This window comes from Panthera uncia (assembly GCF_023721935.1).
Source record: "Panthera uncia isolate 11264 chromosome A1 unlocalized genomic scaffold, Puncia_PCG_1.0 HiC_scaffold_17, whole genome shotgun sequence".
NCBI lineage: Eukaryota > Metazoa > Chordata > Mammalia > Carnivora > Felidae > Panthera > Panthera uncia.
In genome coordinates this window covers 27421007-27447772 of record NW_026057577.1, presented here as the reverse complement: position 1 = coordinate 27447772, position 26766 = coordinate 27421007, and the positions used below count along the sequence as shown (strand labels likewise).

Below are 26766 nucleotides of genomic sequence, written 5' to 3'. Positions count from 1 at the left end.
ACTGAGTCACCCAGGTGCCCCATGGAGTGATCTTTCTAAACTGTGGATCAGATCAGGTCACTTGATGTTTACCCTCTATCCCCTGAGGTTGCTAAATGCAAATAAAATAAAATCCAACTTGCTTATGATGTCTTCCCTGCAAAGCTCTTCATGCGTTGGTCCTTGCCTGTTCCTCTACCTTCACTGCCTTTCACTCTCCCCCCATTAAGCACTGACGATGCTGGCATTGCTGTTCCTGGAACATATGAAGGTCATTCTTATCTTAGAGCCTTTGTACTTAGGCTACTTGAATAGCTGTCCCACTTCTCCATGGCTGTGCCTTCTTCAGCAGGTTTCTGCTTACATGTATTGCTGCCCCTGCCTTCCCTCACTTCACTTTCTAGGTCAATTTTTATCTTCTTCACAATACTTATCTACATACCATTTTCTGTATGTGCTTCTCATCTCTTACCCCCTGATACTCAAGTCCTTTTTCGGTCTTGTTTATCGCTGCCTATGACATGGTGGGTGGAGAGGCTAATACTAGGTAAATATTCAATAATGGATTGACTGGCAGCTTTCTGGGCCAGTTAGTGGGTCATGGGTTGGGCCTGTACTCAAGAGATTCTCCTGGGGATGCCCTTGCCAATCAGTGGCCCCTTGGAAGACATGCCTTCCTAACTAGGCATTCAGCAGTCAGAAATTAGCACTTGATTTGTAAGAGATATTAAAGTCACACTTGCCTTCACCTCATTGATGTTGCCCAGAGTCTGGCTCTTGGAATGTTCAGCATCTCATGTCCTGGCCTGGAGATCCCTGGGCAGTCAGCTGGCAGGGTGGGCTATGGACCGTTCAGACAGATTGCCGTCTCGTGGTCTTTGCTCCAGTGTGCTGGCTCCAGATGCCATACTGGCGCTGGTGTCCTTGGGTTCCCATAGGAGGATATAGTGGGAGATAGTAGGTCATGCCTGTGATGATTATGTCATCTATAAAAGAGCCCTCGACGGCCTGCGCTGCCCTACTTTTGAGTGAGCCTACCCGGCCCCTGTTGCCAGGACTTGTGCATGAATTTGATTTCACAGAGGGATGCTGTGGCCCACAGGGCTGAAGGCTACTTCCAAGGTCACACTGTGTGCATGTGGTCAAGCTGTACTGGCATTCAGTCTCTGATGGTCATACCAGGGATCTGGACAGAACTCTTGGTCCTGGTGAAGAGAGAAGGCAGCTTCTGAAGGCATCTCTGAGGGAGCAGGTTTAGTGAAATGCTCTTTGGACGGCTGTCTGGCCCTCTGGCACCATCTGCTGGCCAGAGCCAATCAGTGCTTGGGGATTGGCCAGAACTACACTGCAGAGCAACCCATCCCTGTCCCTGCCTTCTTTGGGCCCTGTGTAGCCACTCTGAGCCCACAGAGGGTACCCACGTATCACCATAGACTTTCTCTCTTGGAGAGGCTGGAATAGAGGGTAATCCATGGACTCACCTTGTGGTGAGTCAGACAGACCTAGGTTCAGTGCCCACCTCCCTGCCATGTGGCCTGGGGTGATAACCTTTCAATCCCCCCCTGTGTGATAACCTTTCAATCCAGCGTAGGCCCATGAGATCTGATGGTGTTGGGCACAGATAGGAGTCAGGAAGTTCTCTCCTCTTCCATTTAGGTGTGGATGGCACTTCTGCCTGGAGCTTCCACAGCAGCTTCCTCCTGAGGATGGGTCCATAGCCTTCCAGTGGAGGCACTGCACTGGCTGCCTGAGGGAGAAGCAAGGAAGCTGATGAGTGGCCTTTTCTTCAGCTTTGTTCAAGGATTCAGTTGGACTCTTGGGTCCTGGGCAGATAAGTCCTCCCTGGGCACAGGGGCTTTACAACTATCTCCCACCACCTTCCCAGCATCTTCCTTTACTCCTCCAACCTTGACTGTGAAGGGCAACCATGTGCAAGGAGAGGCTACAGTGGCTCAAAGATCTTTGGGGAATTGACAGTGGCACCATGCTAAGCATGCAACACACACTGTCACATTTTATACCCCTCCCCCCATTTTTTTAAAACTTGAGATATTACCTGTATGTAGTACACAAATATGATTATAGCTCAGTGAATTAAAAAAATTTTTTAATGTTTATTTATTCTTGAGAGAGAGAGCACGTGACAGAGCAGAGGAGGGGCAAAGAGAGAGGGAGACACAATATGAAGCAGGTTCCAGGCTCTGAGTTGTCAACACAGAGCCCGATGCGGGGCTCGAACCCATGAACTGTGAGATCATGACCTGAGCTGAAGTCAGATGCTTAACCAATTGAGCCACCCAGGTGCCCCAGCTCAGTGAATTTTTATATATGCACACACTCATGAAACTACCACCTGGATCAAGATAGAGAGTTTCTAGCATCCCAGAAGCTTCCCTTATCTGCTAAAGGTAACTATTATGTTGTCTTCTCTAAATTAGGGTGTTTTTGGCCTGTTTTGGTCTTCATTTCAGTGGACTCATACAGTACATACTCCCGTGTCTTGCTTCTTTTGCTCGTTATGTCTGAGATTCATCCATGCTGTTGTTGACATCGATAGTTTCTTTTTCATTGCTGTTTACGATCATTCCATTCTGTGAATATACGAGGTTGTTTTTTCATTTACATTTGGTGGGTTTGTTATTTTTTTGCTTTGTTCAAAGTTGTTGTGAACGTTCTTTTTTTTTTAATTTTTAATGTTTATTTATTTTTGAGAGACAGAGAGAGTGTGAGCAGGGGAGGGGCAGAGAGAGAGGGAGACACAGAATCCAAAGCAGGTTCTAGGCTCTGAGCTGTCAGCACAGAGCCTGATACTGGCTCGAACTCACGAACGGTGAGATCAGACCTGAGCCGAAGTTGGACGCTTAACTGACTGAGCCACCCAAGTGCCCCCGCCGTGAACATTCTTAAACATACTTTTTGGTGGACAGAATTTATTCCTGTTGGGTATTTGTCCATAATTGGAATTGCTGAGCCACTTGGTATATGTATGTTTAGCTTTAGTAGATCCTGCCAACTTCCTGGTGTACCAATTTGGACACTCACCAGCAACATGTGAGAGTTCCAATTGTTCCATGTCCTTGCTAACACTTGGTATTGTCACTGTATTCAGTTTGACCCCTCTGGTGACTCAAATAATTCATGACCACAAAAATCCTATGAGGTAGGTACCACTATAAACCCCATTCTATAGACAAGAAGACTGAGGCTAGAAAGGGGACACCACCTATCCTGCTCAGATAATACAGGATGTGAGCAGCAGGTGGGTAGCAGCAGGTGGGCAGCAGCAGATCTGCACGATCCTTGTGCACTGGTGGCCAGATGGGATTTAAAAGTCAGAAAACATGGGTGTGCCTAAATGATAGGTCTTTCATTTTCTTATTTTCTGTCTATTCCATTTTGTAGCAGAAATGTAATCTGGTCACTTCCTGGCACGGTAAGTCAAGTGAGTATATGGTCATTCAGTCATTTCAGGGGTACACACTCAGTCAAATGGAGGGGTCTGACCCTCTTCTGCTATCTAGGGTCAGAGCTTCATTCTGCAGAGTTGATGTGGTCATAGCACGGAGTGAGAGGTGAGGGGGCTGGAGGTTGTCTGGTCATTGGTCTTCATCTGTCTTCCTCTACTGCTCAAGGAGGCAGGCACATCCTACCCCCGCCGGTGGTGAGGTGTCATCCTTGATTTCTGCTGTGCCCACAGATGGCTGAATTTGTGCCATAGCTTCTGACTTGGTCGATGTAGGTTCACCTAGGTTCATGTAGGTTCTCTTGATTACATCCCACAAGCCTCCTCCTGATCATCTATCCCTCTTCAGGCAACTTCCATGCTGCTTTAGGGCTTCAGGACATATTTAGATGCTCTCTGGGATCCACACACATGAACCTCAGGCGTGGGCACTTCCAGGCCCATGTGCCTAGGCACACCCACCTGCCATTTCTACTTGACTGATCCCATATTTTCTCTTCATGGAAGACTTGAGACCTTTCTCACAGACTGAGGCATAGATTCTCTCTACTTTCAGAGCCTGCAAACCTTTTTGCGGGTCCTAATCTCTCCCTATCCCTGCGCAGAGAGGATCAGGGGAAAGAGTGGGAGAGAGTCCTTTCTCAGACACCCACCCCAGTAGCTGACTGCAATGCTTCCTTTGCTTCAATTTTTTCCCCACACTTATCATTTTGGAAAATTGGTTCTGGCATCATCACATCTTATGTTTCCTAACTGTGCTGTTGCTAGTATAAAATTTAAGATTTCAGTCCTTCAGCCTCTTGGGCTTTCAGTGCTCAAAAAAATCTTGCGCTAAAAAGTCCATTTATTCTAAGGGTTCACTTTGCGAATCAAGATCCAAGAATTTGAGTTTTTTCTTTGCATTCAGCATTCTCTCTTCTGGAATAATAAGGTAGTCTGATTTTTAGACAGAAGACTTGGAGTTTGGAAAAAGATAGAAGGAAGGCCAGAGATCTCCTGGGGACTGGATTATTTCTTAGGTTACATGCTGTCCTATAGGCTGGAACACACATCCAGAGTTCAGAGTCTGTCCCATGGGTTGGTGCCTTACAAAGGGAGCGTGAACTGAATTCTGGGCAGCAGAGTCCCATTTTAGATGCACTGAGGGAGCTGGTCCTCATAGGAATTCTCCTATGAACACTTTATAGCCATGAAACTTGATTTACAAAGGGAGATCATCTCTGGAAATGAATTCACTATAAAAAGCAGCTTTTCAGGGGCGCCTGAGTGGCTCAGTCGGTTAAGTGTCTGACTCTTGATTTGGGCTGGGGTCATGATCTCATGGTTCTCAAGAGTTCAAGCCCCACCTCGCTGCTGTCAGCACTGGGCTGTCTTGGATTGTCTGTCCCCCTCTCTTTGCCCTTCCTCCACTTGCACGTGTGCATGCTTGCTCTCTCAAAAATAAATAAATAAATAAATAAATAAATCAATAAATATTAAAAAAAAAAAAAGCAGCAGGGCCGCCTGGGTGGCTCAGTTGGTTAAGTGTCCGACTTTGGCTCAGGTCATGATCTTGGGGTTTGTGAGTTCCAGCCCACTACCGGCTTTACATTGACAACTGCTTCAGATTCTGTTTCCCTCTCTCTCTGCCCCTCCCCCGTCCTCTCAAAAATAAACATAAAAAAATTTTCTTTTAAAGGCACGTTTTCCTATCTGGACTTGAATGCGGGCCATTTAGCTTCCCTGTAACAGTAAATTAGCAAATATTCCTGGCATTTGAGGGATGTAGCTAAAATTCAATACCTGCGCTCTGGTGGCAGAAGCATAGCTGGGGCTGAAGCATCAACCTTGCTCTGCAGTGGCTGTATGACAGCAGAAAAGTCTCTTCTCTTTCATTTCCTTCATCTATAGAACAAGGAGCTTTGATTACGTGGTATGTGGAGTAACCGAACTTAGGACAAGACCGCAGCTGTTTCAGGGCCAGCTTTGAAGCCAGAGGAATCTCCTTCTCCTCGCATTCTTACTTGCCAAAGGGAATATGTGGGGGCCAGTCCTTTCTGACCCGGGCTCGTGATTATGTGTATATGAGAGGGGATGAAGGATCACCAGCCTGGACCCCAAGGTCCTGCAGCTGCCCTGTCGATCCTGAGAGGACAGTTTGAAGGAGTGTAGGGTTGATTCAGAAAGTGTGGAGCTGAATGAGTCACCATTGACAGACACTGCTGGCCCCTTCTTAGCAGTCCTTCATCACTGAGACCCTACTACAGAGATTTCTCAACTTAGCCTGGGCTTAAGAATCACTTGGAAAACTTGTTTAAAAGGCAGAAAAACCTGCCATCAGGGAATCGGAGTCATTAGATCAAGAGTGGACCCAGGAATCTTTGTTTTTCTTGACTTGATGCCAACTTATTTTTTGAGGTAAAACATTTTTGATATGTAACATATTTATATGAATTGAAATTCAAAAGATAGAGAAGGTTATAAAGTGAACAAATCACCCCAACCCCTGTCCCCCAGTCACCTAGTTCCCCTCCCAACAAGGCAATTTCTTGTGTATGTTTCCTGAGATAATCTATGAATATAATAGAGTATATGTGAATACATGAAAGCTAGGTTTTATTTTGTTTTTATTAATTTTTTAACGTTTATTTTTGAGAGAGAGAGAGGCAGAGCATGAGCAGGGGAGGGGCAGAGAGAGGGAGACACACAATATGAAGCAGGCCCCAGGCTCTGAGCTGTCAGCACAGAGCCAGACGCGGGGCTCGAACCCACGAACCAGGAGATCATGACCCGAGTGGAAGTTGGAAGCTTAACAGACTGAGCCACCAGGCACCACTGAAATCTGCGTTTTAAAAACAAGCATATCTTGATGATTCTAATATTGGGGGTCCCCAGACATATTTGGAAAAACATACACGTACTTCATGCAGGGTCCTCAGGCTAGATGTGTGACCCGGCATTGCTCAGTCCCGCTTAGGATGCTTAACAAGAGTTTACAAGGTTCCACCTTGTGTGCCATGGGCAAGGGGGCAAAGGAGCTCCAGTGGGACTCGCCTAGGGAACCTGAGGCTGGAGGTGCTGAGGGCAGGGCTGTGTTTCGGGGAAAAAAGTATGAGGGCTGTAGGTCCTTTCATCTCCCTGCCATCAGTTGTGGCACCTGGCAGACACTGGATACCACAGCTTGTAGACAAAGGCCTGGTAACCCAAGAAGTTGCTTGGCCTCCCTGCCCAGTCCCATCCCAGAAGAGCTGTAGGCCTCTGATTTCTTTAGGGGGCCCTGTTTGGAAGTTTCTTTTGTCTCCCTGGCGTCAGGAATCCCATCACATGCCTGGTGGTTAGGTGAGCCAGGCGCCTTAGTCTCCTAGGGAGGGGTGGCAAGGTTCACGAAGCAGCAAAAGGGTGGAGCCCAGAAAAGGCCCTGACTGGGTGGCATGGGGCTTGGGCGCAGTGCTTTGCCAAGCTCTAACCCCTTTCCTGTAGCGTTGGTTCCATCCTATGGACCCGGACAGAGTTCTGCGCAGGCTGCACCCTGACTGCCTGGTTCACCCCAGAATCCCCCAGCACCGCTTCATGCACATTTTGCTCAATACACGTTTGCGGGAGGGGCCTGGACTTGCGGTTTCCCTGCAACGATGGTTATTTTTGGCCTGGAGGCCTTTTCAGAAAACAAGTAGGAAACAACGCTTAGGAACACTAAACTGTGTCGTTCTGAATTTGTTCTCAGGTATACAGCAGGGGAAAAGGTAACAGAACTTCACTTCGTGGGTTGTTATGGAGAGAGAACTAACGCATGCTGGGCACAGGGGATGACGCCGAGGCATCCAGCGGTATCTCAGGGCGGTGACTGCAACGCCCATCTGCCATTCTTCGCCTGAGCCTTCTTTCCCCTTCAGGAAAGGGAAGCCAGAAAGGCTCCCGAACACTAACCCTCCCCCCCCCCCCCCCCCCCACTAGCAGTTTCTAGGTTTTTCAGGACTGGGGTCTTTAATTCGGCTTAGGCCAGCCCCTGCCTGAAGGACCCTGGCTGGCTGCGGAGTACCCCAGCCAGGCCCGCGCTCCTGCTTTCAGGACAGCGAGCCGCGCTCTCGGGGGTGGGGTGGGGTGGGGTGGAGCGGGAGGGTAAGGACGAAACCCCGCCCCCGCGCCTCGCGCCCGCCGCCTCTCCGCCCCACCGTCCTCGGCCTGCGTCAGGCGATCTCGGCGGCCAGCCCCGCCGGTTCTGTGACGCCTCCGGCTCCGGGGTCCTCGGCGCCTGCGCCCGCTTCTATAAAGGCCGACGCCGCGCCGCGCCGCCGTAGTGGCCTTGTTCTCTGCCTTTCTCTTCTCGTAGCGGAGGCCCCCCTGCCCTGTTCTTGTCACCCTCCGGCCCGCAGTCTCCTTGAGACCGAGCACCGTGAGTAGACGCAGGCCGAGCGGAATGGGGCGGTAGCGCCGTGGATTTCGAGCTGGGTGTCCGCACCGCTGTGCTTTGGCCTGCCGGAGGCGGGAGGCACCTGGGCCTTACGTCCCTCAGGCCCAGTGGAACCTGTCGCTGGCTCCCGTTCTCCCGCCCCACCTCCCCCTCCCTCCCATCCCCCCCGACGGCGAGGCCTCTCCTGGCCGCGCGTCCTCACGACGCCTCGTGGGCGCCCAGGCCGGCGGGCGGGAGAAGGTGCGAGCCGGGCCCGGGATTGGTCCTTCCTCGCACGGGGCGAGCGTCAGTCGGCGCAGAGCTCGGCTGCGAGGCCCAGGCTGCGGCCCTGAGCTTCTCTTGGGCGTGGGTGGCGGCGGGGCTTTCAGTGCAGGTCTTTGGGCGGGCGTGGGCGTGGTGTGCGTGTTTGTTGTTTTGGTGTCCGGAGGGAGCGTGGCCGGTGGGAGTTTGGGAGCGCTGGATTTTTGGCTCGCGTTCCTTCTCTCCCTTGTATCTGCCCTCACTAGTCCCGGGTCCTGGCTGTGTTTGGGCCGCATGCTTGCAGATAGCCGCTTGCTCCTTCAGAATATTTCTCGCCATTTTTTTGCCACAGCTTGGAGTTGCTGAAACAACTGTTGAAATAGCAGATGCCCTCGTCATGGTGGTGTGACTTTTAGGGAGGCCTAACTCATTAAAAGCCAGACGCTTTGGGTCATGTTTTACAGGGTTAGAATGTTCACCTGGATAGGACCTCACGTTTGGGTTTTGGGATAGTGAATGTATCAGAGCGTCACAATAGAATGTATCTGTCACAGAGCAACGCAGACTTCGCTCTCCTCTCCAAAAGGAGGTGCCAGAATTCGGGTCCCTTAAAACAGCTTTTTCTTTATGTTGTTGACAGAACCTGCTTCATTCCAGTCATGGAGGGGGATTTAATTTTCAAGATGAGGAACTTAAAGAATTGCTTGAAAACCTGTCAAATCAAAATCTCGTCCATTATTATTGCAGTTTTGCACCGAATTCTAGCTCTAAGACATTAAAAAAAAGTTCTCTTTAAGTATTAAGTTTGGCATCACAAAGTGCATCCGATTACAGATTAACAGATTGCCTCCCTGCTTATTTAATAAGATCTCAACTCCCTTAAGAGTAACCTAATACAGGAATTTGACTATGACTAAGCAGATCTAATTATTTGCCAAGAGTTATTTGAGAGAAATACGAAATGGTCACCTTCCTTAAAACTAATTTTATCAACTGAAGTCCCAGACTTGTCATTCTTTAGTGTTCATTCCAGTACTATCGAATGTAAAAAGAATGTAGAATGTTATGTAAAAAAAAAAAAAAAAAAAAAAAAAATTGAGTTCACGTTGAAGTATTTCCTTTGGGATTACCTTTTGTTACTGCCCTGTCACAGGGAAGGTTCTCTGCACTGGGCCCTTTTCTGTTGAACAGAACAACTGCATTATTGGCAAGCATTAAGCATCGTGGAGGAACAGACATCTTTGTGAACTGAAAAGTGAAATGAGATTGTCTCTAACCATTGATGAGTGAGAGCAGGATATTTCAGTGGCTGGTTTTAAAACATTTTTGCTTCCTTTCTTTTGTGTATTTGGAGGAATGGAGATAATTGGGAAAAGGCGAATGAATATTTTAACTGATTTCATGGGTTTTGAAGTCTTTGATCCTAAAATAGGTGCAGTGAATGGTTGAAATTTTTTTAGTGTTTGAGAGAGAGAGAGAATCCCAAGTAGATTCTCCATGTCAGCACAGAGCCCTATGTAGGGCTTGAACTTACAAACCATGAAATCATGACCTGAGCTGAAATCAGGATTTGGGCGTTTAACCAGCTGAGCCACTCAGGCGCCCCGCAGTGAATGTTTTAAATGCCAAACTCTGCAATTTCAACTTAATAGTGACATTGCAGGATTATGAATACTCAGAAGCAAGGGCCTTTCAATTCTGTACTTGAAACTTGAAGAGATCGTGGATTAATCTTGAGAGTCTTCCCCCAAGTGCCTTTGCCAACAATCTGAAAATAAGAAATTGATGGCTTAGAACTTTTAATTTTAAAGAAGTGTTTGGTTGTTTTTTTGTCAGAACTCAAGTCCTTTGTAGTTAATTGCTTAATTAATTTTTATCTAAGAAGTGTCTTTTTCCCAATGACTCATAATTTATCTGAGGTAATAAATACATTTTTGGAGCAAGTAATGGGTTATTTCTTTGAGGATTTTAGCAGAACTCAAACTTGGAAACCTGGACAGTTGTAATGAAAGCTAAGAAGTACTGTTAAATTTAGGTACCTTATTTGGTTTTGTAAATTAGATTGATTATTTATCCTTAAATATTTCATTATCTTGCATATTTTACATTGATGCAAACATATGTAAGTATATTCTCATATACTCCTTGGATTTGAACTCATTTTTCACTTAAGTTTCACTATTGGAAAATGAGTACGTTATTAGCTTTGTTTGTTTAGGACTGACCACCCTCAGGTTTGCAGTTTTTTGTGGCAGTTAACTATTCAGATGAGAGTAATGAGTACTCAGTAAGAGCAGAAAAGCAGGCAAAGACAAAATAAACAAGTTTATTTGAAGTATATTTTGCATTAGAAGTGTAGAATGTAACTCTTAAATTTATTCCAGTAATAATTTCATTAGGGCAGGCCTTAAAAGCTTGTGTTCCTATGAGTTATAAAAAATTTGAAACTTTGAAAAAATTTTCTGTCTTCTATGCTAGCCTGTGAATAAATAACCACTTGAAGTGTTTAACAGGGGTTTTACATAGTACGGGTCCTTAGGATTTTGTAGTTAGTAAGATAGAGGTCTTCTAACAGACTATAGTTGACCAAATGCATAGAACTAATACTCTTAAATTTCAAGTTCAATATAATACCTTTTTTTTTTAGATGCCTTCAATTAAGTTGCAGAGTTCTGATGGAGAGATATTTGAAGTTGATGTTGAAATTGCCAAACAGTCTGTGACTATCAAGACCATGTTGGAAGGTAAGTTTATTAGAAAACCTGGGTGAAGGAAAAGTAGAAGTAATATTTAGGTGGAGATAACCTGTGAACATTGAATTTATACAAGGCATGATTTGTCATTAAGTGCACAAGAGTATGAGGGGTAAAGTTTACATTTTTTAAATTAAAAACTACAGTTTTCTGATACAGGACATCCTTGCTGTATTGTCTGAATTAATGAGGTTTTTTTTTTTTTTTCCCCATTGCTAAATAGGTAAGGCCATAAACTAATACTGAAGTGATTTCCCAGCATCAGACAATAATGGCCCGCCCAATTCTCTTTGAAGTAAATTTGGGTTCGCTGTTTGTAATGAGAAAAATAAAAGCCTCCGGAAAAAGAGATACCTCCCTATATGGTAGCTAAATAGAGTACTTTGTTTCAGCAGGGAAGTAAGCTGAGTAGATGGTAAACTGAGATGTTGGTCTTTTTTTTTTTTTTTTTTTTAAACCACGTTTTCCTTTTTGTCTTTTTTGTCGTTCCTTTGAAACTGCTGCAAAGCATAGACCCCGCACGTTAAAGAAGTAAGGTTACAAAACAGGTCCTGAAACATTTTGAAACTTGTACTAGTTCACTTGAATCTTTTCTTACTATTCCAGTGGGTTGGTAGACATTAGTTAATAGTATATGGAGACAATGCAAATCAATTTCTTGCATTGGTGAAAAAAAATTAATAGTAAGAAGAATGTTGTTCTGTATTCAAATATCAAAGGTTTTTTATGTAGCTTATGCTTCAGCTAAGAGAAAAGTTACATGCCAAGCACTAGCTGTATGCTGGGGAAAGGAAGCTAAGTGAGAAACCGTCTTTGCCCTTGAAGGATTTATAAACTGGGAAGAGAGAAAGACACCAAACAAGACACACTGTCACATGGTATAATTAGTGCATTGATAAAATGTGCCAAGAGGTGCTGGGGAAATATCTTGGCTGATGTTATTTTTCAGGCTTGGGTAGAGACTATAGTGGGTGGTACTAGTGAGGCAATATTTCAAATTTAGTAAAATTAGGATGTTTTGGGAGGTTATTCTGAGGTAAAGTGGACAAGGTGTGTTAGAGAAAAGTAAAATTGAAGCTTTTAGTTGGGGTTTATTGGTGTGGGGTGAGCTTGTGATACTCTAGTTGGTAGAGCTGAAGAATGGGCTTGAGAGAAATGGAAAGAATGTGACTTTGGAGCTTGAACATGTTATGTATGTTTGGTCCCCTCCCCACCCCACGCCCAGAAGAGTTTTGTAACAGTCTACTAGACAGTTGACTGTGTGGATTGATCCCTGAGCTGTAGACTACTAGGGATACATAGACTTTGTGTGGTGGGTTATAGGAGTATGTATCTGTGGGAGTAAATTGAGGTTGGCAGTCAGCCATATTGGAATGGGAGACAGGTGGAGTTAAGAGAGTAGAAGTCAGAAGTGGAGAATGAGTGGAATAAGATTTGTGGAAGTCAAGGGAGGCATTTTGAGGTGACCAGAGTGATTATCACATTCATCTACAGACTGGTTATTTGGAATTTCGTAGTAAGAGGATTTCTTCCTGCACATATTAAGTTTGGTAGAGGCAAAAGCTAAATTACAGAGGGTGTGTCTTCTGTTTTCTAAGCTGGTAATTTCTGTTTGCTGATAAAAGCTGAACATGTAATTCTTTTTGGTAATTGGTACCAATCATGTGGCACTTACGGTCCTGTATCCTGGTACATACATACATAGATCACTTCTATTAAGTTGTAAACCCCTTGGTACATCCCACAGTCACTGTTCATCAAGTACCTGTTGAATGAAGAACTATGGTATGGTCACTAATAAAGAGTGTGAAAGCATTCCAAGTGTCCCTAAAGGCAGGTGAGTAAGGCTTTATCTAGAAGATGTAGAACTGATACCAAAACTGCTGCCTGAATACTTGCTTTGGCGATGAAAGTGTTCTTTATTTCATCTTAGTAGTGTCTGGCACACTAATCTGTCCTGTGCTGCTTCAAAAAGCATTTGCCCATATAAGAACATAGGGCTCCGTGAAGGTTATCCATGCCTCTTTTGATCACTGAAGCAAGTGGAGTGATAGCAACAGTTAAATGATTCTTTGCTTTCATAGCCTTTGGGCATCATAGGTGAATTGTTTTTATCTTAAGTACCAGTCGTTTATATAAAATTCTAGCTCATCAGGATTGGAGCCCATTGGATTTGGCAGCTTACTGCTTTCTTTGTTTTGCATCTGCAGTATCTCTGATTATGGGTTTTTTGTGACTTAGAAGACAAAAATAAAACCTAATCACAGTATAATCAGAACTGAAAATCTTGGCATGTGTGCACGTGGACTTACTGATTTGTTCAGGTTCAGGATGTGGTATCAGGATACAGGTGTCTTTCAGAAGTCCTTGAAACTAAATAGCTTAAAGGAATGACTGTTGCTACTTGTGAAGTCAGTCTAAAAGTGGAAAAGACATTGTACATCCTTAGTTTAAATGCTAGGGAGGTGATCCTTGATAACTGTTTTATTTATTTTGAGAGAGAGAGCGAGCAAGCACCTGTGCACGCACAAGATGGGGAGGAGCAGAGGGAGTGGGAGAGAGAATCCCAGGCGTGCTCCACACCTTCAACTCAGAGCCTGATGTGGGACTCAATGCCACAAACCGATCTGTGAGATCATGACCTGAGCTGAAATCAAGAGCCAGAGGCCACTCAGGTGCCCCAATAAGGCCCTTGTTTTTAACAGGGCTTAAACCTTCTTCCAAATAACATTTGGATCTAAACAAGTTGGTGTTCTGTATTATGGTTCCTCAAGTATTTTATATATTGTAACTTCTTTTTCTCCCTTCTGATTAAAAATACTTCACACTAGGGGCACCTGGCTAGCTCATTCAGTAGAGTATGTGACTTTTGATCTCAGGGTCATGATTTCAAGCCTCACATTGGGCATGGAGCCTACTTTAAATAAATAAGTAAGTAACTAAGTAAGTAAATAAATTTTTAAAAAGGCATTAAGTTTCTTTCCTTTTTTTTTTCCAATGTTTATTTTTGAGAGAGCCTGTGCCGGAGCACCTGGGGAGAGGCAGAGAGAGAGAGACACAGGATCCAGAGCAGGTTCTTCCTGATAGTAGAGAGCCTGATGCTGGACTTTAACTCTTGAACTATGAGATCATGATCTGAGCTGAAGTCTGACACTTAACAGACTGAGCCATCCAGGTGCCCCTAAATAAATTAATTTAAAAAATACTTCATACTAGAACAGGAAAAGCAAAAGTGGCTTAATGCAAATTGGGATAGTCATTTTTGTACTTTTACTCTAGGTCGAGATGGGATCAGGGAATGACATTGGTAGAAAGGAGGAGAGGGGACAGGATTGATCCATCTGTACAGGAAACTAAGATAATTTTTCAGTCTACTCTCATCTTTACCACTCCACTGGAACTGCTTGTTAAGCTCAGTGACTTCCATGTTGTCAAGTGCGTGATCTGTTTCATTTCTCATCTAGACCTGTTGACAGCATTTGATCATCCCCTTCTACATTTGACTTCCAGGATACTTTACTTAGTACTTACCTCACAGCTTTCTATCCTCTCATTTTTAAATATTGATTGATTGATTGATTGATTGAGACAGCATAAGTGGGGGAGAGGGAGAGAGAATCCTAAGCAGGCTCCGTATGGTGACTGCACAGAGCCTGATGTGTGGGGCTCGAACTTAAGAAACTGAGATCATGACCTAAGCTGAAACCAAGAGTTGGATGCTTAACTAACTGAGCCACCTAGGCACCCTTCTGTCTTCCCATTTTTAAAGTCTGTAGTTCCTCAAGCCTGGCTTAATCATTGGATCTTTTCATAATATATGTACTCCTTGATTCCCTTGGTCATCTCATCTAGTCTCATAGTGTTATATGCTGTCTGTACACCAGTTCCCCAAACTACCTATGATTCTGATCTCTCTTAATTTTTACACTTGACATATTTAACTGGTTGGTCTACGCTTGGAGATCTAATTGGTACCTCAAAGTTAGGGAACTAGACTAACTTTGTCTAGTTAGTTAGACAACTAACTAGATTGTTCTTATTCTTAATTCCCTGCCCTTCAGAATAACACTTCTCTGACATATCAGAGAACACTTCTCTGCTCATATCAGTTAATGGTAACTCCAGTGGCACTTTCATCCATCCAGTTCCTCATGTCATAAACTTTTGTCTTCCTTGACTCTTAACTCTACTTCCCATCTGTTGGCAAACCTTTTTGCCTCTACCATCAAAATACATACAGAATTGGGATCATTCTTCCATAGCTGTAAACCTGTACAAGCCACCAGCCTCATAGTTGTTTTCCTTCTTTCTCCTGGTCTCTGCCACCTATTCCCAATACAGTAGCCAAAATGCACAGTACCCAGTTACTATCAGGTCCTCTGTTGTTGGTCTCATCTGCTTTCACCCTTGCTAACCCTGCTCTAGTAATACTGGATCCCTTCTGTGTTATTAGAACATGCTAGACCTTCCTATCAGAAGACCTTTGCCTTTGCCATTTCCTCTGCTTAGGTGTTCTGTCTCCTTTAGGGTTTTACTCAGGTGTCATCTTTTAAATAAGACATGTTTGAGCAGTTCTATCTAAAATTGCAGCAATTCTTTGCATCCTCCTGTGTTCATTGCTGACTCTCCATTGCCTAGGACGCCTGTTAACTTATCAGGAACTGAAATGATTTGATTCACCACTGGCCATGTCAGCATAACTGATTCTTTGCTACAACCAGTATAGTGCTGAAGTAACTTTGGGACACTAATCTTGGTACTTGCTAACTAGTAAATAACTTTGGCCGTTCTTTTAGTCATGTAGAGACTGAAGGATGGACCCATTTGGCATGAAAAATACTCTTATTTAGAATCTTTAACGTAGGGATTTTATTTTTAAGGTTTTTCCGTGGAGTTCACCAACTACTTTGAGAATCTGAAAGTTAGGTGTTTTTACCAGGACAACCTGTAGATTCAAAATTGTAGGTAATATGTACGTGATGAATAACTCTTAACAGGTATACACTGAAACTGAGTCCCTCAACCCACATTCTTGTTAATTTCCCTACACAGAATATTGTTAATACTTCTGTATTCCTGTGAAGATATTTTAAATCTAAATATCTAAGTATATGCCCATTTTTATTCAGATAACACTTATTTTCTTACACCTGGCTTTTAAAAACTTTAATCCTGAGATCATACCAGTACATAAGGAGCTGCCTGCCTTATTTTTGTCAGTGGTTGCATGATTTGTGTGTGTATATATACATCTTTGGGCTTCAGATTTTAATAGATGGAGATTCTGTTACTTGAATACTTTTTCCTCTGTCTTTCTAAATGCAGCCCATCTAGAGAGTTTGGTATTAAGAGTAAGGCTAAGGGTCTGGCTTTAATTTTTTACTAAATGGCTGACCAGTCATCTCAGTCCCACTTATTAAGTGACTTTTCTTTCTCATTAAGGATCCTTTTTGTGTAATAATCCTAAAATTGTCAATTCCCACAACTTTTTATAGTTTTGGGTGGTTTATGGACCTGTTGGGAACCACTAACTTTAAATGCTCATAAGAGAACTATTTTTAGTAGAGTAGTTTGCATAGTCATAGACAGCGTCTTACAACTTACTCATTTGAGACATAGCCTCCTTGGTATAAATAATGGGAATAATGGCAACTCTCTTCTGGTTTTCTTAGATTTGGGAATGGATGACGAAGGAGATGATGACCCAGTTCCTCTACCAAATGTTAATGCAGCAATATTAAAAAAGGTAACAAACTATATATTTGTATATATGCTTTTGTTTTTTCATTGAACATCCTTGTGATCTTATTGTACTGCTACATAGATCGCTTCCTTACATCGACTGATTATGACTCTGAATATTTGTTATGTTTATTTAACTAGGTCCTGTGATTATTTGTTAGATGCGCTGCAAGGGGAGCTTGAGAATAAATATACCCACACCATTGACCACCTTACCTTGTGTCTAAGCATAAAAGGCTCTTCACACTGAGTAGAATTTTAGCATTTCAGGGTACATGGCTCCTTAACAGAGCCAGCCATTTAATTGGATGCTCATCTGAAGAAATAGCACTGAATTTTATAAAGTGGAGGAAACTAGTTAGGCTTAGAGATGAGAATGGTTGGTTCCAGTTGGCCTTTTGCTCAGAGATTTTCAGAAGTCATTGGCTATATGCAGTTTCATCTTAATGCTTTCTCTTGATCCTGGTGTGAGATACAGCTGTGCTGCGTATTTTTCCATATCCTACCACAATTAGTGATTAGCATTTCTTTTAATTGCCCTAGACTGGGTAAAAAGTGATTCTCTAAGCCTGAACATTTTTTGGCATGTATTATTGGCCATTTGTATTTTCTGCTTGGTCTGTTTTCCTTTGCGTGTCTTTCTGGTGGGCTTTTTAAAAATTGTTGTAGGAGCACCTCGGTGGCTCAGTTGGTTAAGTGTCTGACTTGATTTTGGCCCAGGTCATGATCTCATGGTTCATGGGATGTAGCCCTGTGTTGGGCTTTGTACTACCAGCACGGAGCCTGCTTGGGATTCTCTCTTCTCTGTCTCTCTGTCTTTCTGTCTCTCTTTCCCTCCCTCCCTCCCTCCCTCCCTCCCCTGCTAGCATACGTGCATGTGCTCTCCCTCTCTCAAAATAAACTTAAAAAAATTGTTATGAAATACACATAACAAAAATTACCCTTTTTGGATGCCTGGGTGGCTCAGTTGGTTAAGTGTCTGATTTTGGGTCAGGTCATAATCTCGCATTTGGTGAGTTTGAGCCCTGTGTTGGATTCTTTGCTGACAGGTCAGAGCCTGGAGCCTGCTTCAGATTCTGTTTCTCCCTCTCCCCCTGCCCCTCTCCCACTTGTTCTCTCTCAAGAATAAATAAATAGGGGCACCTGGGTGACTTAGTCGGTTAAGCGTCCAACTTCGGCTCAGGTCATAATCTCACGGTTCATGCATGAGTTTGAGCCCTGCGTCAGACTCTGTGCTGACAGCTCAGAGCCTGGAGCCTGCTTCGAATTTCGTGTCTTCCTCTCTTTGCCCCTCCCCCACTCGTGCTTGCTTGCTCTCTCTCTTTCAAAAATAAACATTAAAATTTCTTTTTAAAAATTGCCATTTTAACTTTTTTAACTGTACAGCTCAGTGGCGTTAAGTACATTTGCACTGTTGTACAGCCACCGCGACTCACCATCTCTAGGAATTTTTCCTCATTCCAAACTGAAACTCAGTACTTCTTAAACAATAACTCCTCAATAACCCCTTCCAGCCCGTTAACCACTGTTTTCTGTGTCTGTGAATTGGACTGTTGTGGGCACCTCATATAAATGGGATTATACAATATTTGTCTTTTTGTGTCTGGCTTTGCATAATGTTTTCAAGATTCATCCATTTTGTAATCTAGTGGACTTTTTATAGGAGTTGTTTATGTGGTGTTTCTATCACTTTGCATTGACTTAAGTCAGTTAATAGTGTTTTATGGTTTAGAAGCTTTATATTTTATCTAGTTAGATTTTTTTTTTCTGGGTATTGTCTTGCAATAAACATTCTGTTTTATCCTAATGTAAAATGCATCTAAAAGGACTTTATTCAAATGCCATTTTTTAGGTGTTGGAGTTATAGCAGTAACCAGAGACCAAATGTCTGCCCTTAGGGAATTAACATCCTAAAGGTGTGGGGGAAACATACAAGATAAATAAGTCAGATGAGAAAGTTGTGGAGCATAACTGGGTTGGTCGATGGAGAGTTAGCTATTTTTAAAATAAAGGTGGTTAGGAAATGCCTTACTGAGAAGTCGATCTTTGAACAAAGATATGATTATGTGGGGGAATAGAGTTCTGGGCATGGGGAGCAAGTGCAGTGACCCTAAGACAAGAGCATGTTCTACTATGAGGAAAGGTGGGAAGGCAGCAATTGTGATGACTAGAGCATAATGAACAAGGAAGGAGTTAGTACAGAAGATCAGAGTTAATGGTCTGGGTGATACGGGGCCACTTCAGAGAATAAGTTTTTTAAGCCTATTCTTAGGAATATTTGAACTTACATACTGAATAACTACTGCATGATCCAAAACTGCAAAAAAGTATATGGTAAAACCTCTCATCCTTGGCTCTGTCTAACCTGCAACCCCCTCAAGTAATACTAGTCAACATTAGTTTCTTACATATACTTACCAGTTTTTTTAATGCTTACGTAAGCAAATACTGCTGTTGTTTTCTTATACAACTGGAATACTTAAAAAACTATTGTTTCTTTCATTAAAACTCCATAGCTTGACTTTCCCTTCTAGAAATAGTTCTTTCCTTTTCTTACATCCTGGCAGTATAGTTTGTCAGTTCTGCCATTTTTTCTCAGCATTGCTTATTCCTCCAGTATTATACTGAATAAATTTTAATCATACAGAAAAGTGAAACTGTATAGCAAACACCCATTTACCACCTAGATTCTGTAGCCTATAACTCTTTCAGTGTTGATTTTGGTCTTTATGATGGTACATAGAGTCTAACCAACTCTCTGAAACTTTATATGTGTTTATTCCCCTTCTAAGGGAACATGTGGGTTTTTCTTGCTTTGTTCTTATGCCCAGTAGTCTTGTGCACATGTCACGGATGTTTAGAATTTCTTGGTGATAATGTGTGCACATCCTCATCCTCACTAGTATTTGATAGATTACTTTCCAAAGGATTTTTTTTTTAATTTTTTTTTTTATGTTTATTTAATTTTGAGAGACTGAGACAGAACACACGTGGGGGAGGGGCAGAGAGAGAGGGAGACAGAGAATCTGAAGCAGGCTCCAGGCTCTGAGCTGTCAGCACAGAGACAAGCGACGAGATCATGACCTGAGCCGAAGTCAGATGCTTAACTGACTGAGCCACCCAGGCACCCCTCAAAGGGGTTATTACCTCACTCTCCAGTATAAAGGTTCATGTTATCCTCACACTATTGCCAGAGATTAGTATCAAAATCCTGAGTTTTTTTTTTTTTTGTCAGCCTCAAGTAGTAACTGTAGTATTGGTTTTGCATCTAATAAGACTGAGCATTTTCTCCTGAGATTTCTTTTGTGAATAGCCTGTTCATATCTGTAGCTCATTTCTTTAGTGTTTTTTTTTTGTTTTTTTTTTTTTTTTGTTTTTTTTTTTCAAGTAAGCTCTATCCCCCGTGTGGGGCTCAAACTCACTATTCTGAGATCAAGAGAGAGACACATACTCTACTGACTGAGCTAGCCAGGTGCCCCACTTTGTAGTGATTTTTAAGATTTATATTCTAGAGGGTAATCCATTGCTGGTTGCTCATGTTGCTTGTATTTTTTAGTCATTGTCGTGTCTGACTTTATGTATTTTTTGCACAGGAACTTTTTAGTGTGGTCAAGTATAATTATCTACATGTTTGCTTTTAAGATCGTCTAACCCCTAGGGTTATGAAGATTCCTCAAGCTTCGGTTTTGCTTTTCAAGTTTGACTACTAACTTGGTTATTCAAGTCAACTTCTAGCTAGTTCTTAGCCCAGTGTAAAAATAACTTTGCCCCAGTAGTGGAATGAGTACCTTGTGATGTAATGCCACAGAGGAATAAACTGTCATTGTTACAGGTCATCCAATGGTGCACCCACCACAAGGATGACCCCCCTCCTCCTGAGGATGATGAGAACAAAGAAAAGCGAACAGATGATATCCCTGTTTGGGACCAAGAATTCCTGAAAGTTGACCAAGGAACACTTTTTGAACTTATTCTGGTATGTTCTTAATACATTCTTTAAGATATTTCTAGCACTTCTAATAGTTAAATTTGTTAAATTCATTGACACTGAATTTTAATTCTCTATATACTCCAGTGCAGTGCTATATTTGAATTTATATATTAAGAACCATATTAAATAAGTGATCAAATGTAAATGCAACAGAGGGTGGAGATGGTCACATTGAATTTTTAAGAAGCAAAATTCAGCTATGCTGTGTCCAAAACACCCACTTTAAAGAGACAGATTTAAAGGGTGGAAAAAGATTAAATTATGATAACAGTAATCAAAAAAAAACTGCAGTGACTATATTAAAGTAGACTTCAGAGCAAAGAATATCAACCAGGATTAAAGAGGGTTGCTACATAATGATGAAGGGATCAGTTCATTATTAGGGCATTATAGTCCTAAGTGTTTATTGCCTAAAAGAATTTCCAAAAAGTGAAACAAAAACCAGTAGAACTCAAAGAATGGATAGACAAATCCACAATCCTAGTGATTTTAACACGTGTCTCTACTTCATTGATAAAACAAGTAGAGTCAGTAAGGATGTAGAAGCCATGAACGACACTATTGACTGACTTATCCTGATGGACATTTCTAGTATGTTAAATATAATGACAGCAGAATACATACTCTTCTCGAAAGTATACTACTAAGATAGACCTGTTAATGGTAGGAAAAAAGTCCAAATTTTTGAAAGGAGTCAAGGCTTGAAAGGAGTCAAGGCACATACACTGTGTGATCTGATCACAGTGAAATTAAATGAGAAGTCTGTAACAAAGCTATCTGGAAAATCTAAATATTTGAAAACTTAACACTTCTTAGTAACCCATGAGTCAAAGAAGAAATCAAAAGAAAAATTAGAAAAGAATTAAAAATTGTATGCCAGAAAGTATTTTGATCTGAATGGAAATAAAACCCAACACACAAAAATCGCAGATGCAGCTAAAGTAGTATTCAGAGAAAAGTTGATAGCACTAAACCACCTGTATTGGAAAAGATCACTGATCTAAGCTTTTACCTTAAACTAATGAAAGATGAAATTAAAGCCAAAGAAAGGGAATATTGAAGGTAAGAGTAGAAAATAGAGAAAACCAAAGAAACCAAAGAAATTGTTTGAGATCAGTAAAATGTAATGCTATTACTGCTTTTGCCTCTTTAAATATTTTTGTCAAGATTTGACATATGCTTGTGCACCCATGAACACAAACATACACGCCCATAAGTAGCGGCTCTTCTCTAGCATTAGAGGTAGTGTAGTTCGCTTAAGGCAGCAGCAGGACTCCATATTATAGAAGGTATAACAGAAGAACTTACAAAAATATTTCACAAAAGAATCTGATTTATTTTCCCTTTAATTTCATAAAATTAGCATTTTAGTTAATTAGATATGGATTGGCAGTCACTACCTTTAGATTTAGGTTACAACCTCAAATAATTCTTTAATGAAAACAATCACTTTACAGGCTGCGAACTACTTAGACATTAAAGGTTTGCTTGATGTTACATGCAAGACTGTTGCCAATATGATCAAGGGGAAAACTCCTGAGGAGATTCGCAAGACCTTCAATATCAAAAATGATTTTACTGAAGAAGAGGAAGCCCAGGTAGGTTGCTCACAGCTTGTTCTTGATCACACACTTTTTAAAAAAGAATGAAATGCAGACATGCTCAGAAAAGATGTGTGTCTATCAGGGAATCTTGACTTTTACTTGAGGGTTAGTAGGTACCTTCTGTGTTATAAAAATACTCGTTTTGAGAGTGGTCTGTTAAGTCTAAACACTTGTACAATACCACTCTTGCCTAAGCATAAGAACGATTAGTTTTCAATCATAGGTGCTCTTTGATATTTACTCCTTTGCAGTTACTAGTTTTGGCACCTGGGACCTTACATGTAAGCAAGCCATAAATATTTGACTTCAGAAAAGCAACCCCTGTGGATGGTGTTAGGCCAGGACACTTATGAGCATCTTAGTGAGTGGGGGAAGAAATGAATGCAAAGATCAGAATGTTGACACAGCTACAAACTGAAATAATGTGCATGAACTGTTTGAATTTGTTGTCATGTCTGGTGACTGAAGCTTTAATGCCCATTGCCTTTGCTTTTTTGATAATTTCAGCAGGGTAGAATAAAAACCTGGGGAGGCAAAGAAGGATAACCAGGAAGTGTACTTGCAACCTGGTATTTTTCCAGTTTTTTGTCTGTCCCTTTCTGACCCTCTTCATAGTCTGTTGATGAATAATTAGGTAGTAGTCTGAGGAAAGACTTCTTAAGGTGCTTCCTTATATCTGTCTCTTCTAGGTACGCAAAGAGAACCAGTGGTGTGAAGAGAAGTGAAATGTTATGCCTGACACTGTAACACTGTAAGGATTGTTCCAAATACTAGTTGCACTGCTCTGTTTATAATTGTTAATATTAGACGAACCGTAGACAAACGCAGCAGCAAATCAGTTGTTTTAGCAGAATATTGTCCTCCTTGCATGTGTAGTTTGAGTACAGATTCCAAACTTATGGCTGAGTTTCTTCCAGTATGATCAAAAGTTTTTGTTTCTTCACTCTGAATAAAACTCAACTGTGGGTTCGCTATAGAAGGTGGCATTTTGGGATTTCCCTCTCTGTAAAATGTTTTCCACCTAGTTTATTGTCAGTTAACGTTAGTTTAATAACCTTTTAAAAGTTGGCATTGTAAATAAAACAAGTTGCAAAAAGTTTTCTGAACTAGAATTAACAACGTATTATCTTTATTCATGAGTTGGAAACTGGAAAAAGGCTACTTGAGGTAAATGTTTTGAGTGGGATTATTAGGATGTCTTCCAGCTTCCTGGAATCAAAGAGTGCCACTGGTATTGATGAGCCTGTATGTAGCAGGGCTCCTTTAATTGGATCTAAGGACTTGTTTTTGCATTTTTAATCCTCAGCTTTGACTATGTTGGCTAGAGAGTCAGTTACTCCTCAGTTTGTGGTTTTGGGGGAAATATAACTAGATGGTCTGTTAGCTTTTCAATTAAAAAGGACAAATAACCTGTGTGATATGTCATCTTTTTATAATCAGTGATCCCATGTGGGGGAAACGTCACACTACTTGCATGTAAAAATAATTTAACCTTTAACATTAAAATGTCTGGCAAAACCTAGAAGGTATCCATCATGAATGCAAGATACTTTCAATAAAAAGTAAGTTACATAGTAGATGGTAAATGGTTTGCTTTTGTGTACTTAACTGTGTCTCTTCACTTGTTATTAAATGAGTTAAATATACGAATGGTTTTGTAGCTGGAGACAGCTTATAGTCAGTTTGTGTCCTGACTCACTGGAGGCTGCTCACAAAACAATTGGGTTCTGGTAGGCTTGTGTCTTTTCTGATTGCCAATGACAGGGTTTGCTAGAGCCAATGCTTTATTTTTTATTTATTTTATTTTTTGCCAGTGCTTTAGTTCTTAATCTGTGTACATGGCCACACAGGACTGCATGTCCTGATCTTGTTGCCAGCCTCTGCCCTACAGTAGAATGTTTTCTTGATGGCTTGAGATGGCTCACAAATTGTTTTATCATCTTTTTTCTTTCTTCCCATGTGCTCCCTTTTTTCTTCCTTTCCCATTTAGCATCACCTGTATTCACATGTAATCTTCCTGCATTCTCTTCATGTTTACTGTGAGCTTTTTTGGCTCAGATTATTTGTTGACAGTAATTTGCCCTTATACTTCACCTCTCATTGCCCAAAGTCTGTCTTATTTAATAAAGTCCCGTATGCTGTGTTACATGAATTCCTGTTCGTTGCCTGTACCAGAGATTGCAAGCTACAATCCATGTGTGGGTGAAATCCATCCCACAGCCTGTTTTTGCAGTCTTTGAGTTGAAAATGTTTTTTATGTTTTTAGAGTATTGTTAAAAAATCAATATAGGAGACTGTATTTGACCAAAAAGCCTAAAAAGTTTATTCTCTGGCCCTTGAGAGAAAAAGTTTGCCAACCTTTGTGACTACTTCTGGCTCCCTGGCTCCCTTCATTCCAGGGATCAAACTTGTTTTCCATTTGTCCTAGTTTTAATTGGGAAGGTGGCAGAATTGAACCCTAGCTGCAGTGTCTCCTCTGCTAATTCCTGCCTGTCAGTTCTTGTAAAAAGCTTAATCCCACCCCCCATTCTATCCCTAGCAAGATTATGAAAAACAAAACTCTTGAAAGTTCAGGATTGTTAGCACATGTGCCATGTTTAGTTTGGGAAGGAAACATACCCGCTTCTGGGAAACAAAACCTGTTCTCAGTCTGTATAACCCCCAAGAATTGTTGGAATTACAGGACTAAATAATACCACTACCCATATTTAAAGGACACTAGGATCTTTGTGAATAGGTAAGACTCGAGTAGACAATATAGTAAAGATTTTTGCCGCCTTCCTGATTTTGTGTAGATTATGGCCCTAGGCTTTAAACAAAATATCCTGATAATGTTAAACTCTCAGGTTTAATAGAAGTCTGACAGCTCATCCAATAGAAAATAGGCCATTTGTGGACATTGCGTGCCCACAGAAGTCATAGGTATGGTGTTCAGAGGCACTTCAGGCTGGCTGCAGCACTCGGCCTACCTTACTCCTTCTAACCTGCTGTCCACTCAATAAATATTTCTTTAATATGCCTACTAAGAGTTTCTGTGCCCTTACCTTACGCAGGGAAAGTAAGTGGCCCTTTCTCCTTATCCACAGTAACCAAACCTATCTTCAGAGATACACTCTTTCCCACTCTCCCAGCTTTTCTAAACTAAAACTGTGGAATAAAGTCATACTGTGAGGCCGGACCCCGTTTCTGCCTCTTAGTGCCTACCTGTCCTTAGGTAAGTTCGAAATGGTAATTTCTTTGGCTTCTCAGCTTTTCATTGACCGTGTTACTTAGGATTGAGAGTAAACCAAACTACTTCTGAATGTTCGCTTACTCCTTTTTCCCTGACATAGCCATGGATTAAGGATATGCCTCCTCAAACAGATTCTAATAATTGTTGTATTGTAGAAGGAAGTTATGTCATTTGAAGTGCTGCTATATTTTATTAGCTTGCCTTCATAAATCTATCTTTAATACAAAAGGTAGGTGCTGCTTTGCAGTTTTTATGTTTTTCCAAAGATGCACAGAGACATCCTAACATTGTTACAGATTGAGTGGCATTATAGCTGTGATTTGTTTATTCTGCAACTGTTTGAACACATTAGCTCCTGGAATTAAGATTTATACTGTAATTTGGTGCACTGTTAGGACTGCAGCCCTGTAATATGAAGTTAATGGTAATGCTGAGCTTAGACTGGAACTAGCTGGAGGAGGAGGAGAGTAACAATGAATTCCTCTGAACATGTGACTCAGAGCGGGCAGATATTCCAAACCACATGGTCTCTTAGCTTACTTAAAAACTGGCCAGTCCTATAGCTGGCTGATCCAGGGTAAATTAAGAAATTAGGGGGTGCCTGGGTGGCTCAGTCGGTTAAGCATCCAACTCTTGGTTTTGATTCAGGTCATGGTCTCCTGGTTGTGGGATTGAGCCCCTCCACACCCAGTGTGGAGCCTGTTTGGGATATGTTCCCTCTCCCTCTCCCTCTCCCTCTCCCTCTCCCTCTCCCTCTCCCTCCCCCATCCCCTCCCCCTCCCCCCCTCTCCCTCTCCCTCTCCCTCTCCCTCTCCCTCCAACTTAAAAAAGAATATATACCATATCTGAAAAAAAATGAAATGAGGTATAGGTTGCCTAGACTCTTACTAGGGCAGTTTATACAGGGATAGGAAGTGGCTTGCAAGAGGAAAGAACTGAGAGAACAGCAGTACCCTCTACCATATCCATGGCCTAAGAAGCTTTCATCTTTCCAAGCTTAACTTGTGCCACCACTTCCATTTGAAGATCTTTCTAGTCTTTGTTGTTCTAAAGCTCATTATACATTTAAATGGAATGGAATCAAACAAATGTTCTCCCTAGAAGTTACTTGAGCTTTATAAAGATGGTAATCTTCAGTTATCTGGTTTGTATGAAAACTGATTTCACGCTAGGACAGAAGAGAGTAAGGGAGAAGACTGCAAGTAAAGGGAAAACATATGAAATGATTGAATCCCTGAAGTGTAGCCTCTGGCTTCTCTTTTGTAGGAAGTGTAAGAGATGGTTGCCCTCTTGGGAGCTTTTGGCGTAGCTCATGAGGCAAGGCATAAATACTGCTAGGAGGGGATGAGTAACTATTAAAAATGTTCCTGTA

The 26766-nt window shown here is 41.9% G+C and overlaps 1 protein-coding gene across 3 annotated transcripts; it reads left to right on the top strand.

Moving 5' to 3' along the window:
• Positions 1-7599: 7599 nt before the first annotated feature.
• On the top strand, positions 7600-23582 carry SKP1 (S-phase kinase associated protein 1). 3 transcript variants are annotated; one of them, XM_049649180.1, is made up of 6 exons: positions 7600-7814; positions 10720-10816; positions 16498-16571; positions 20400-20543; positions 22016-22156; positions 22852-23582. In XM_049649180.1, exons 2-6 carry the CDS (start codon positions 10720-10722, stop codon positions 22885-22887), a joined length of 492 nt encoding a protein of 163 aa, XP_049505137.1. In that variant the 5' UTR covers positions 7600-7814; the 3' UTR covers positions 22888-23582. The 3 variants fall into 3 exon arrangements, with proteins under 3 accessions (XP_049505137.1, XP_049505138.1, XP_049505140.1); XM_049649181.1 differs by lacking the exon at positions 7600-7814 and adding an exon at positions 7862-8072; XM_049649183.1 differs by lacking the exon at positions 7600-7814 and adding an exon at positions 12573-12662 and having other exon boundaries at positions 10727-10816.
• Positions 23583-26766: the final 3184 nt, after the last annotated feature.